The sequence below is a fragment of the Alosa alosa genome, chromosome 4 (genome assembly GCF_017589495.1).
Source record: "Alosa alosa isolate M-15738 ecotype Scorff River chromosome 4, AALO_Geno_1.1, whole genome shotgun sequence".
Classification (NCBI taxonomy): Eukaryota; Metazoa; Chordata; class Actinopteri; order Clupeiformes; family Clupeidae; genus Alosa; species Alosa alosa.
This window is the reverse complement of record NC_063192.1, coordinates 16,921,106-16,934,023: the sequence shown is the minus strand read 5'-3', so window position 1 is coordinate 16,934,023 and position 12,918 is coordinate 16,921,106. Positions and strand designations below refer to the sequence as shown.

General features: G+C 39.2%; 1 protein-coding gene across 2 annotated transcripts; it reads left to right on the top strand.

Moving 5' to 3' along the window:
• The first annotated feature begins 2,413 nt into the window (after positions 1–2,413).
• Positions 2,414–12,549, top strand: LOC125293172 (pepsin A-like). Of its 2 annotated transcripts, none has more exons than XM_048240896.1 (10): positions 2,414–2,506; positions 9,385–9,501; positions 9,746–9,893; positions 10,884–11,001; positions 11,133–11,251; positions 11,341–11,537; positions 11,632–11,748; positions 11,837–11,978; positions 12,132–12,230; positions 12,338–12,549. In XM_048240896.1, exons 2-10 carry the CDS (start codon positions 9,446–9,448, stop codon positions 12,473–12,475), a joined length of 1,134 nt encoding a protein of 377 aa, XP_048096853.1. In that variant the 5' UTR covers positions 2,414–2,506; positions 9,385–9,445; the 3' UTR covers positions 12,476–12,549. The 2 variants fall into 2 exon arrangements, with proteins under 2 accessions (XP_048096853.1, XP_048096854.1); XM_048240897.1 differs by lacking the exon at positions 2,414–2,506 and adding an exon at positions 7,528–7,607.
• The last annotated feature ends 369 nt before the right edge of the window (positions 12,550–12,918 follow it).

The following is a 12,918-nucleotide window of genomic DNA, read 5'->3' as shown; positions in this document are numbered from 1 at the left end:
AGGTTATTATATAATCAGTATAGTAATTTCTGTCAACTATGACGATCTCCATGCATGTTCAGTAGCCTATATTTTTCATTTAGTCAAGCAGTGACATGTGGTTTAATCAGTGTTGGGCAAGTTACTTCAAAATTGTAATATATTATGTATTACTTATTCAAAGTAATTCATTACATTATAATATTACTGTCTCTGAATTGTAAGGCATTACACTACTATTGTATTACTTTAAAGTTACTTTTACCAAAATATCTGGAAATATGGATTTGGAATTCTAAATGCAGTTTATTATGCTCAATGCAGCTCATTGCACTTCTAATGGAGGGTGATGTGGTACAACATAATGACTGAGCTAGGCTTAAGGCTACAGTAGAATGCAATAGGTGCAGTGATGGCTGAGATGTCATTGTGGTTGAGATATCTGACATTTTTCTGTTGAAGATTGGCATGGAGACAATGGGACATGGTTGCCTTTGTCAGTGTCCTTATGTGAACTTGCACAGGTCAACTTGCTCATCTTTACTTGCGTACCACTTCACACCAGTGCTTCAGACCAGGGCTGATGCTTCAGCAATAGCCGTCACTGAAAATCTGTAAGTGTTGTTGAACACAGCTGTTCTCACATTAGCTGATTGCGATAAACATAAACCATTGTTGCCTAATTACCAATTATTCATTACACCTGTCTGTAGTATCTACTTTTTTTGTGTTTTTCACATTTAGTATTTTGCAGTATTTTTAAAATACAAAAATACACACCAATAAAGTATTTTGATACAAAATACAGAGCCATTTCCTTCAACCCAATAAAATACAAATGACAAAATACTATTTTGCATTTGAAACACATATTACATGTTTCAGAAATACTACCCATCCCTGGGAACAGGCAGATTACATCTTTATAGTTGGCCATATGATGACATACTTAGGTTAATACTGTATTTCATCAGTTAGGGCACCAAAATGGCCAGTAGCTGCACTGTGTAGCCTATCTTGACATGTCTTTAAGTTTTGGGTTACAATATACAGGTAGTGGGCTCTCTGTTGATTTTAATGAGTAGGCCTCAGCCTAAAGTTACAGCATTTCTATCACAATTGACCAGACTTTGACCTTTTGTCTTCTTTAAACAAAATTCTGGCTATGATTGTTCCTTGTATTGCATCATGAGCCATCACTGCACCTATTGCATTCTACTGTAGCCTTAAGCCTAGCTCAGTCATTATGTTGTACCACATCACCCTCCATTAGAAGTGCAATGAGCTACATTAAGCATAATAAACTGCATTTAGAATTACAAATCCATATTTCTAGATATTTTGGTAAAAGTAACTTAAAAGTAATACAATAGTGTAATGCCTTACAATTCAGAGACAGTAATATTATAATGTAATGAATTACTTTGAAATGACAGTAATAAGTAATACATAATATATTACGATTTTTAAGTAACTTGCCCAACACTGATTAAACCACATGTCACTGTTTGACTAAATGAAAAATATAGGCTACTGAACATGCATGGAGATCGTCATAGTTGACAGAAATTACGATTTGTGCCAACATGTTGTAGAAACACAACCACAGCCTTTAGGCCTATTTGGTGCAAATCTTCTACATTGGTTGTAGTCAGCGATTCACATTAACTGTAGGCTATCACCACAAGTGTATACTAAACGTTTTTGCCCAAGTTTGTGTGCCGTCATGACATTTTGCAAAATTAGGCTACCTTAGTTACTAACCTACCAGTTGAGACTTTTTTTACGCATCGAGATTGATTGTGCATCTAATGTAACACTCGGTGGAGAGACTTCCACTTTCCAAGTTCAACTTTCATTGTTGTTGTGAGCTAAAAGGCTACTATATGGGAAATACTTTGAAGTTCCTTTTGAGTCCAAACATGAATAGGTTTTCTTTAACCTGTGCTACACTTTTCCACCAAGTTGTGCGAAAATTGTAGGTACCCGGAGATTTTTTTATATTGACAGACAAACCGCACTACAGTAGCCTACATGGTGCAGTAAATGGAAGCTCTTCGTAGCGCGTGCAACTTACGTCTATGAAAACAATATATTTATGGAATAAAATTAGACACCTCTGATTGCTGTTTACGGTTAAACTGCGATGATGTGAACACCAGCCAGCGGAGGGCACTTATATAGCCTAGGCTACCATGCATGGACTCGTAAGCTATTTTCCCCACAAACCAAGCGGCTGCTTGGACAAATCCACTTGAGGGGTGGGGCAGGGGGCGCGATCGTAACACACACTGAACCTGTCATGAAGAGGCCAAAATGATTGACCTGTCACCCCCCAATCCAAATGGATGCAACTGCATTTATAGGCTAAGCCTAGGTCTACATGACGGGCCGCAAATAGGCTAAATAACTTTAAAAAAATCCCGAGGTCACCGGCCCACATATGGACCGGCCCACCGGGCATTTGCCTGGTTGTACAGATTACCAGTCCGAGCCTGTGCTTGAGTCAACTTAGGCTAGCTAGCTGGTAAGTAATGGTCCACGTTAGCCAGCAGCACATCATCTTCAGCCTATCATTTTGACAGTAAAAGTTTAAACTCAACAAACATTTTATGTAAATCATATGAATATAATAAACTCTAACTTACTGACAACTAACGTTAAGGAAGGCCTAATTATAAATCAGACTGCGAAAGCGTTAACGTTAACATAACATTATGATGAACTGCTAACGTTAACGTAAAAACATTAATTTGACCAGCAACGATAACGTAGCTAGCCTAAGTTGACTCAAGCATGAATGAGTTTGTAAGTTAGACAGTAGGCTACGATGTACATAGACTGTAAACATGCCCGAATTTAATGCAGTACAATTTCACATTGAAACATTATCGTTAGATAAATAAATGCTTGCTTACCATTAAGGTGGAGCGGTGAACTTGACAGAGAGCTGAACACGGTTGGTCTGACTGAACCGTTGCTCAAAATGATCTCCCGCCCGGACAGTTCAAGCGTCGTCGCAACGGTCAACTAAAAATCCACTACTTTTCAATCACCACGTCAAAATTTCCCAGTAAACCATACATCCATGACTTTTCAATATCTTTTACTGAACTATGTATCGATGCTCTATCGATTATGGCAATATAAACTATAAACCAATGTTGTTTCGATGTCTCTCTATCTATGCTCATGCACTGTCGGGGTTTTGTCAGGATTGTAATGCTGATTCAATGTCTATTTACCATTGAGATTTCAATCTCAACCAAAATGATGATTTGGATGGAAAATCAACATCATATCAATGTCACCTTGCTATCTGGGGCCTGTCTCTGTTTTGTCCTGTTGTTACACCTTGCCCTTCCAGTGAAACAGATGTATTCAAATCATCGTTTTGCTTGCTTGAATGCGAACTCAGAGGGATGTTAACCTAGGCCTTAAGTTAACGACGTGGTTGTCGTGAGAGCACGATTTATTAGCGCTTGCAGTGTTCGGCCGTAGGCTATGCCTACGTGCGCACCTGCCAGGCTACTTAGACAAAAAATTCCCCTCTATATTCACTCCAAGTTGGCCTACCATAACTTACCAACTACACTGTAGACCATAAACTGGCTATTTATATGACCAAATGTATTTGTTCAACTTTATGAAGCAGAATTACGCACTGCTACTTGGAACGTAACACATTTTTGTTGGCAGGAGAGAGAATAACAGCGATTAACAAATTGCACTTGTTGCTGGTTACCAATAAATACTATATATTTTTTTGCAAACAAAAAAAAACAGAAAGGATGGAGACAATAAAGCTAGAGATGGGCAGGAACAAGGTTAATTGGTAGAAATGCTTGTCAAAACGTTAGGAGCTGGATGTGTGGATGAAGCACAAGTATGCTTTATGTTAAGCACACTGTTTAAAGTTAGGCTATACAAGTAAACCAAAGTTAAATTTATCTTTTTTAGGGCTGGATAAAGTTGACCAAATGGATATAGGCTGTTAGGCGTGAATAAAGTAGGCTACTTTGTTGCTCCAACCCTTCCAACGTTAATGGGGACGAATGTTGACATTTTCCGTTATTTTCGCGTGAGAAACCCGGGAAATCTCCCTTATTTTCATTGTTCAATGTTGACAGAGCTATGGAACGAAAGAGAACGTTATATGGCGACAGAAATCAACAATCAAACAAGCCACTTTGATTTTTTGCTGTTTTCATTAATACAAAAGATGGGTGACCCAGTTTTGTAGTTGCAAAATGCAAGGGAACATGAATCAGCATATTATTTGCACAAACAATGATGGACAGTAGCTCTTCAATTTGGCCCGTTAAAATGGGTATGAACAGTCTAGCAACGCATTTCATGAAGGCCCTTTTGGACATGTCAGTTATTTGCACCACTGGGTAAAACAGCATTTTGTTTTAGACTACTGGTATTTAATTTGTGCATTGACAATAAAGCTGAATATCATATGAACTAGATGACTAAACTTATGCATATGTAGAAGAAGAAACATTCACAAAAATCCATGACATGACCTCTCTTCTTGATAGCTGTTGAAAACTGCATGGAACTGACAGGGATTGTTTTGTTTAATAATAATAAATAAATAAATACATTAGGCTGCTACATTCTGCTTTTCCCAAATACAATGTAGCCTAGAGGTGTACCTTTCATCAGTCCAGTTGCAATGGATGGACTGTGATGAACTGCCCTACTTGTGATTGTTTAGACATTTTAAAGGTTTTATAACAATGCTACAAATTTTTTGGCAAGTGCTACAAATCTATTCACCTTTGCAGCCAGTAGGCTACTTTGTGTAATGCGGCCATAAACACACATTCAAACAAGCATGTAGACAAAAGTTTCAAGAGTGGGGGATGGAGTAGAAGATGGAGACAAATTCATTAACATGATTTATTTTCGCGGAATGGATGTACAGGACTGAGCGGCGGTCATATTTTGTACCGCTCTGCGGTACATCTAGTTATAGGCCAAATACTGAACATTGACTCTTGAATCAGTTAGGTTAAAGAGTTTGTGCTCTTTCCCCCCCTGAAACCTCCTGTCATTAGCTAGATGCTTTCAAATGTAACATGGTTTAAACTCATATGTTGCAGTAGAAGTGACATTTCTGTCACTGTGAAAGGAAACTAACCTATTTGGAATATTCTGTAGGCCTGCTGCTTTTATGAGAACACTTTAACTGAGTGATCAAGCTTTCATTAGGCCATTAAATGCTTTAAATGTGAAAGTTATATACTTAATTCACCATTAACTAGATTAGCATGGTTCTACACACAGTTGTCATCCAAATGCAGTGTTTTGTAGGCTATTCAAAAGCACATTCATCACTCAGTTGTGGTGTGGGCCTGTCTTGAGTGATCGCTGTCCCTTTACATTTCTGGGACTAAATTATGGTTTAACTCCATGCTGTTTTTATGATGGACAGCGCCGTCTTTGATTTAGAATGTTCCTACCATTTTAATAAATGACATGTACGCACTTCCGTGGTTAAAGTAACTCGTTTCACTCATTCTCTTGCAATTCCCACATAACATTACTAGGATACTAGGCCTAGGTTACATTAAAACATTTTTACTGTGTATATGACTAGATTGAACTTTGTTACTAATAGGCTCATAGGTGGAATAATTGTATTATTGTACGGTTCTGGATGATCCCAGTCAGATGGCAGCACCAGCGTCAGCTGAACGAAAGTTACGAACTAATCAAGTCCACAGTTGAGAACTAATCAAGTCCACAGTTGCGTGTTAAAACTTCCAGCTGAAGTAAATTGAAGGGGTGACTGACGAGAGGAGCCAGGAAACTGGTAGAGAGAGGCAGGGACCAGGAGCAGACAGAGGAAGGGTGGAGACTCAGACAGAGAAAGGGTGGAGACTCAACAGGCCAACAACATCGGTTCCGGTAGAGGGGGACAAAGAGACCAAACAATTACAAGTTAAGAGTCTGACTGAAGAGGTTTAAATTCATTGTGCTGTAGGCAAGAGATTTTCCACAGTTTATTACAGTGCATGAAAATGCACTGTTCTGTTATCCGAAGTATTCTTCTTCTTATCACAGTGCATGAAAATGCACTGTTCTGTTATCCAAGGTCTTCTTCTTCTTCTTCTTCTTCTTCTTATTCTTCCCACCAAATTTCTGCGTCTAATTCAGCTTTAACCATTTAACGTATAAACTTCGTTCAAACTTTGTAATGTAGGTCTTGAAAAGGACACGTGGGGAATGTATTTTTCACTTTTGTAAACTTTATACTTTTTGAGATATTAATAAAAAACAAGCTTATTTTTCCCTATAGACTTTGCATTAGCACTATGACATCACAATGGACTAATTAACTTGATTTGCACCTGTATCAACTTCCAGCTGCTCACTATTAGGACCCATCAAAGGGCCAGTTAAACTGATTGCACCTGTATCAACTGCTTTCTGCTTAACTAGGCCAACTCTCTCTGTGTCTCTCCATTCTACAAGGATATAAGGCACATTCCATCCAACTTTCTATCCATTCATCCTCTTCAAACCATTCACTCATCCACCCATTAAACTATCCATCAACATCCATTAAACAATCTGCCTATCAACATCCATTCAACTTTCTGTCTATCAACATCCATTTCACTATCTACATTTAACTTTTAAACTATATACTCTGTCTCAGGCTTTAAGCATACAATCTGGCTCTCTTAAGACTACTATTTCCTCTGCCCACAACTGTTTCAAAATAAATGTCCTCACTACAATAATTCACTATTAAATAATTTAACCATTTAAACTACTCAACTATTTAACTGTTCAGCCATTTCAACTGTCAGTTGTTATCAACTATGACTCCTGCCAACTGTTTCCAAATAAAAGTTTGTTTGGCATTTTATGTTAATATACAGTATGTTTATATTTTCATGCACTGGTAATTTCCTCGAAATTACATTTTCTAGTTCTGTATAATATCAAAACATTTTACCAGTACACCTGAACAACATAGACATGGATGAATAAAGATTCAACTATGGAAACAAAATGAGAATATTTAGTCTGCATTATTTTATGATTGTTCCACACAAGACATGTGACTCTGAGTCAGACAGGGAAGATTCAAATATAGTTACTTACAGACATCTGGCTTCTACATTTGTCTATTAAAAGGAAAAGGAATGCAACACCACTAAACACATATTATTAACTTGTTTTAAGGAACACAAGGTGATATAGGCACAATTACAGGCCATTCTTTCAACAATTTAACAAGAAATTAACAATTTATACTGCCAGATGTATCACCATCATAATGATCTTAAAGAGTACACTAAGCTCAACCTTGACTTCGATTTTAGGATTTGTATTATCTTGCAGAAATTTAGACTATGTTAGATGAAAAAGATAAAATAAATACAATACAGTGCAAAGAGAGGCAGAAAGCCCAACAGACTTATGTAACACAACAAATTCTCATGAACAACAAGCATCATTATGATGCTGCAAACTGTTGCACACAAAATTAAATATGTTACCTTTCAGTCTTGTTTCTGTGGTGAAACCATTACTACTACAACAGAGATGACAGTAACCAGGACCAAACTGAATCCTGCTCCTACTACAAAGCTACTTCTCATGTGAGTCTAAGAAATAAAATGACACAAAACATCTGCCACGTGAATGTCAGAGAGATCAGCTAAGTCCTTACAGCAGAGGTGGGGAAAGTTCTGATGATTGTAAGCTGGTTGAAGGGCTGGTGAGAGGGTGCAAACCACATTGCCGGTGGACACGGAGCTGAGGGGTGGGTGTCTGGGGGCATAAATACTAATACTCATGCAATTATTTTAAATTTGACATAATTCAAAGACTTTGGGGAAAATATTCAACTTTATATAATCAGTTTTAGTAGTAATCTCTCACTTTCGATTAGGGTAAATAGCTATACTGTAAACTTATTTACAGATTCTCAGTTATTTACAGTTATTCTCATAACTAAAAAAAAAAACTGGCAGAATTTATGAATTACTATTTGTCCAGTTCAGGCCCCCCTGAGCCTTGGCCCGGTGTGCCCATTCAGTAATCCATTCCTGTACACAGGAGTTTAGTTCCAAGAAAAGTCTTTGTTGGCGCTAATTCCCCATACATTGGTGATCAACAGAGTTCTCTGTGCATTTGCCTACTGTTATTTACTAAATAATATATCACCGGCGTAACACTCTGACAATATTTTCTTTGGTTTCTAGCACTGCTAGTAATGTTTGACATCCATTCAATTGAGTATGTAAACTCCGGACTTGTAACCGGAGGGTTGCCGGTTCGAGCCCCGACCAGTGGGCCGCGGCTGAAGTGCCCTTGAGCAAGGCACCTAACCTAACCCCTCACTGCTCCCCGAGCGCCGCCGCTGAAGCAGGCAGCTCACTGCGCCAGGATTAGTGTGTGCTTCACCTCACTGTTTGTTCACTGTGTGCTGTTTGTGTTTCACTAATTCACCGATTGGGTTAAATGCAGAGACCAAATTTCCCTCACAGGATCAAAAAAGTATATATACTTATACTTATATACTTATACTTATACTTAACCATTTCACTTTAAAAATACCCAATTACAGCTACGCCCAAAACCTCAGACGCACCAGAATCCTCATTTATCAACAGTGCATATGCACAGATATGAGCGTAATGGTACGGCCATGTGGATTCTGACTAGCAGTTACCAAAGAAAATATGATCAGACAGCGTGACCCTGCAAAATAGGGAAGAAACCAATATTGTAGGGAAGAGGGTGTGTGACTTTATGAGATCAATGTTTGACTAAAATGACCACAATGACATACTACAGAGATAACAGTACAGTAATCTTTTTTATTATTATTTTATTATTATTATTATTATTATTATTATTAATAAATAATAATATTGCAGATATTACAAATCTGCTTCAATGGGCACTTTGTCACTGGTATGGGCCACTATGTCTGGAAAGCTAGCAAGCAAGCAAACAAACTCAAAGCTGTAATCAGCAGAAGTTTGTCTGAACTCCCATGTGAGTCACAGAAAAATTAATCATTTGACTGAACCATTAGCAAACAACAGCATTCGATCAAGCAGGAAGACACACAAAGGTTCATTCTTTCATTTGGTAAATGCTTGTTGTAAGGTGTGAAACCAGTTGAAACCCTTCGTAGGATTACGATTCTATTTCTATTTTCTAAGTAGAAGCTATTGATACATTACTACATGTGCATCCAAAATAACTAAGTGCCCCTAAGTGAAGATTTTGAAAAGTCTCAATAAGTTGAAAAAAACAAAGGAGTGGGTTATGGTCAATATTGACACAAATAATCATAAGTCATTAGCATGTTATTCATAGGTTTACTTTTTTTTCTTAATCTTTCTTCCTGGGTATAAATGGCAGAGTTGGAGTATCTTCACACATGTTAGAGTTTCTTCGCTGGGTCCAAGTCACCTGAGTGAGCATGATGCAGTGGGCTTTGGCTCTGTGTGCCCTGGTGGCTTTCTCCGAGTGTATTCGGTGAGTTTCATACATAGACCCCTATTGGGTCTTCTCCTTTGGACTCCACAAATAGGTGTGGTCATACCTAATTCCTTGTGTGTGTGTGTGTGTGTGTGTGTGTGTGTGTGTGTGTGTGTGTGTGTGTGTGTGTGTGTGTGTGTGTGTGTGTGTTTACTGTGTGTGTGTGTGTGTGTGTGTGTGTTTACTGTATGTGTTTATGTGTGGGTGTGGGTGTGTGTCTGTATGGATGTGTGTGTTTCAGGGTGCCCATGATCAAGCATAAGACAGCCCGGCAGAAACTGCAGGAAAAGGGTCTTTGGGAGGAGTACAGGAAAAAGTTCCCATACCAGCCCATGGTCAAGTTCCAGCAGCAGCAGGATGGTGTTCAGAGCATGACCAATGATGCCGATGTAAGTGAAGGACTCTAGGTAGTAGAGCGCTAACAAGACGAATATACTGCCAGTCCAGCTAGCTCGTTGGATCCATATTTTTCTTATTAGAACAGGAACAAATGAAGGATTTGAAGTCTGTCTGTGTGAAGTTCTTGAGTCTGATTAGACCATTAGATTCTCACCTGCTAGCATCACGTTTAAAAGTGACTAAGATTTCCGGCAATTTTCCTATTTAAAACTTGTTTCCTCTCAAGTCAGAAAGTGTAATAAGACAAACGGAAAATTAAATGTGGCGATTTTCTAGGCTGATTTGACATGGAACTACTCTCACTAAACACCAAGGGCACAGCAGCACAATGATATCATGCAGCACCTGAAAATAGTCCCGTAAGCTAAATTCCAGCAACAAGGTTGAGCTGCAGCAGACTAATTGGTTAGTGACTGGATTATTACGCCTGAATGAGAGTATAGTTCCATGTCAAATCAGCCTAGAAAATCGCTACGTTTCATTTTCTGTTGGTCTTATTATACTTTCTAAATTGAGAGGAGACAAGTTTTAAATAGGAAATCTTAGTCACTTTTAAACGTGATGCTAGCAGGCGAGATGCTAATGGTATAATCCGATTCAATTATCTATGCTAGGCTGGAGCTAAAAGTGTTATCACCAGACTCAGAGAATGGCTGGATGAACTCGAGAAAGGTAAAAATCAATTGTTTAACTCAAGGGGAGGTTGAAAATGAGTGTAATTCCCCAAATGGTGGAATATCCCTTTAATTAATTAAGTGTAAGATGAACAGATACATCTTTAGACCCCTCTTGAAAGACCCAAAACTATCGCAGGAACGCAGAGCACTGGGCCACTCATTCCACCACGGAGGAACCACTGAGGATAGGAGTCTTGAATCTGACCTAGTGTTTATGGCGACACAACAGACGGTCAATAATGTCATCAAGTTCTGGTCAATTTCATTATAATTTACAACTCTGGTCTTTTTTCTTAATTTCAGCTGTCTTACTATGGTGTCATCTCCCTGGGAACTCCCCCCCAGTCCTTCAGTGTTGTCTTTGACACTGGCTCCTCCAACCTGTGGGTGCCCTCTGTGTACTGCAACAGTGCCGCTTGCAGTGAGTATGGCTGATGGGGGGTTGTGCCACTGCTACCCGTTTAGGCCTTAAACTATGTCCAACATACTCTTCATTAAAATGGCTTGATCACTGTCTCTTTTAATTGGCACAAAAATGCCCCACTTATTCAGATAACCATCGCCAGTTCAACCCTGACATTTCCAGCACCTACCAGGGCACTCAACAGAGTCTTCGGATCCGCTACGGGACTGGCAGCATGACTGGAATTCTGGGTTACGACACTCTGGAGGTCATTATGAATCAATTGAACTGTTTTGATTGAGCAGCCAGAATTGTGGTAGAAAAATCAGTACTATGGCTATTTGATTGATATTCAAGGTGGGTGGAATCACTGTGAGCAACCAGATCTTTGGTTTGAGTGAAAGTGAGGCCCAGTTCATGGAACACATGGAGCCTGATGGAATCCTGGGTCTTGCCTTCCCTTCAATTGCTTCCGCTGGAGCCACCCCTGTCTTCGACAACATGATGAGACAAGGCCTGGTCTCCCAGGACCTCTTCTCTGTCTACCTGAGTGGGTGAGTCGACCATGTACAACCCTCAAAAGTCCAAAATGAATTAACTTAATTTCTTGTATGTTGAACTAACTTTCCTTATCTGTTGTTGTTCCAGGGACAGCGAGTCAGGTAGCGTGGTGCTCTTTGGTGAGATTGACTCTCAGTTCTACACAGGCAGCTTCACCTGGGTTCCTCTGACCTCAGAGACCTACTGGCAGATCGAGCTGGACAGGTAAGTCCAACCCACAACCAGATGCACACACTGAGACATGTATTGATCTGCTTTTCCCATATGACATCATCTTGTTGCGCCATTACAGTATCACCATCAATGGAAATGTGGCTTGTGCTGATGGATGTCAGGCCATTGTTGACACTGGAACCTCCCTCATTGTTGGACCTTCCAGTGACATCAGCAACATGAATGCCTGGGTTGGAGCCACCACTGACCAATATGGTGATGTAAGTATTACGCAATATGACTTTGACTGTGTTAATGACTGGTGGAAAAAACAAGGTTTGGTGGAATGTAAACAAATTACATTCCCAAATTTGTCTACATTTTCAAAAACATTTCTTAACAGTACTAACTTGTGTGTGTTGTCCTTCCAACAGGCTCTTGTGTCCTGTGAAAACATCGAGAACATGCCTGAGGTCACCTTCAATATCAACGGACATGCTTTCACTCTCCCAGCTTCTGCCTATGTGTTTCAGGTAGGTGCACACAATGCTATGAGCATATTATAGCTAGTGGTGGAATAAATGTCATCCCAAATTTTCACTCAATGTTTAAATGAGCACCATGATTTGTGTTTTTACAGAGAAACAGTGGCTGTACTGCTGGCTTTGGTAATGGTGGTACTCAACAGCTCTGGATCCTGGGAGACGTTTTCATCAGACAGTTTTACACTATCTTTGACAGACATAACAATATGGTGGCTTTTGCTTCAGTTGCATAAATGCTATCGTACTGTAAAATGAAACTGTGAGCATAATGAAATGTCCAAAATAAAAAAATAAAAATAAATACAACAATGGGAAAAAACTGTGATCCAGTGTTTAATATACACAGTATACAGTTAGGTTAGAGCACAATATTCAGGTAAAATCCAATGTTGCAACACAAATGAACCATCCGTTCACAATGTCACAACAGTCATCTGTCAAAGAAGCATGGTACCAAGCATTAATCTCTATAGTGAATTGAAGAGTCTGTCAAAGACTTCTTGCTACAGTGGAATATTCAACCATATCCAGGGGTTCCAGTGGTGTTTTCGTCCTGGTTGTTCTTGGGCTATGCATACATACATTTGCATAGAGCTCACTGGTTTCTTCATAAGGCTTGAAGTCAACCACAGTGTAGATGATTGGGGTCACTTCTTCACTGGTGTGCTTTAAAGGA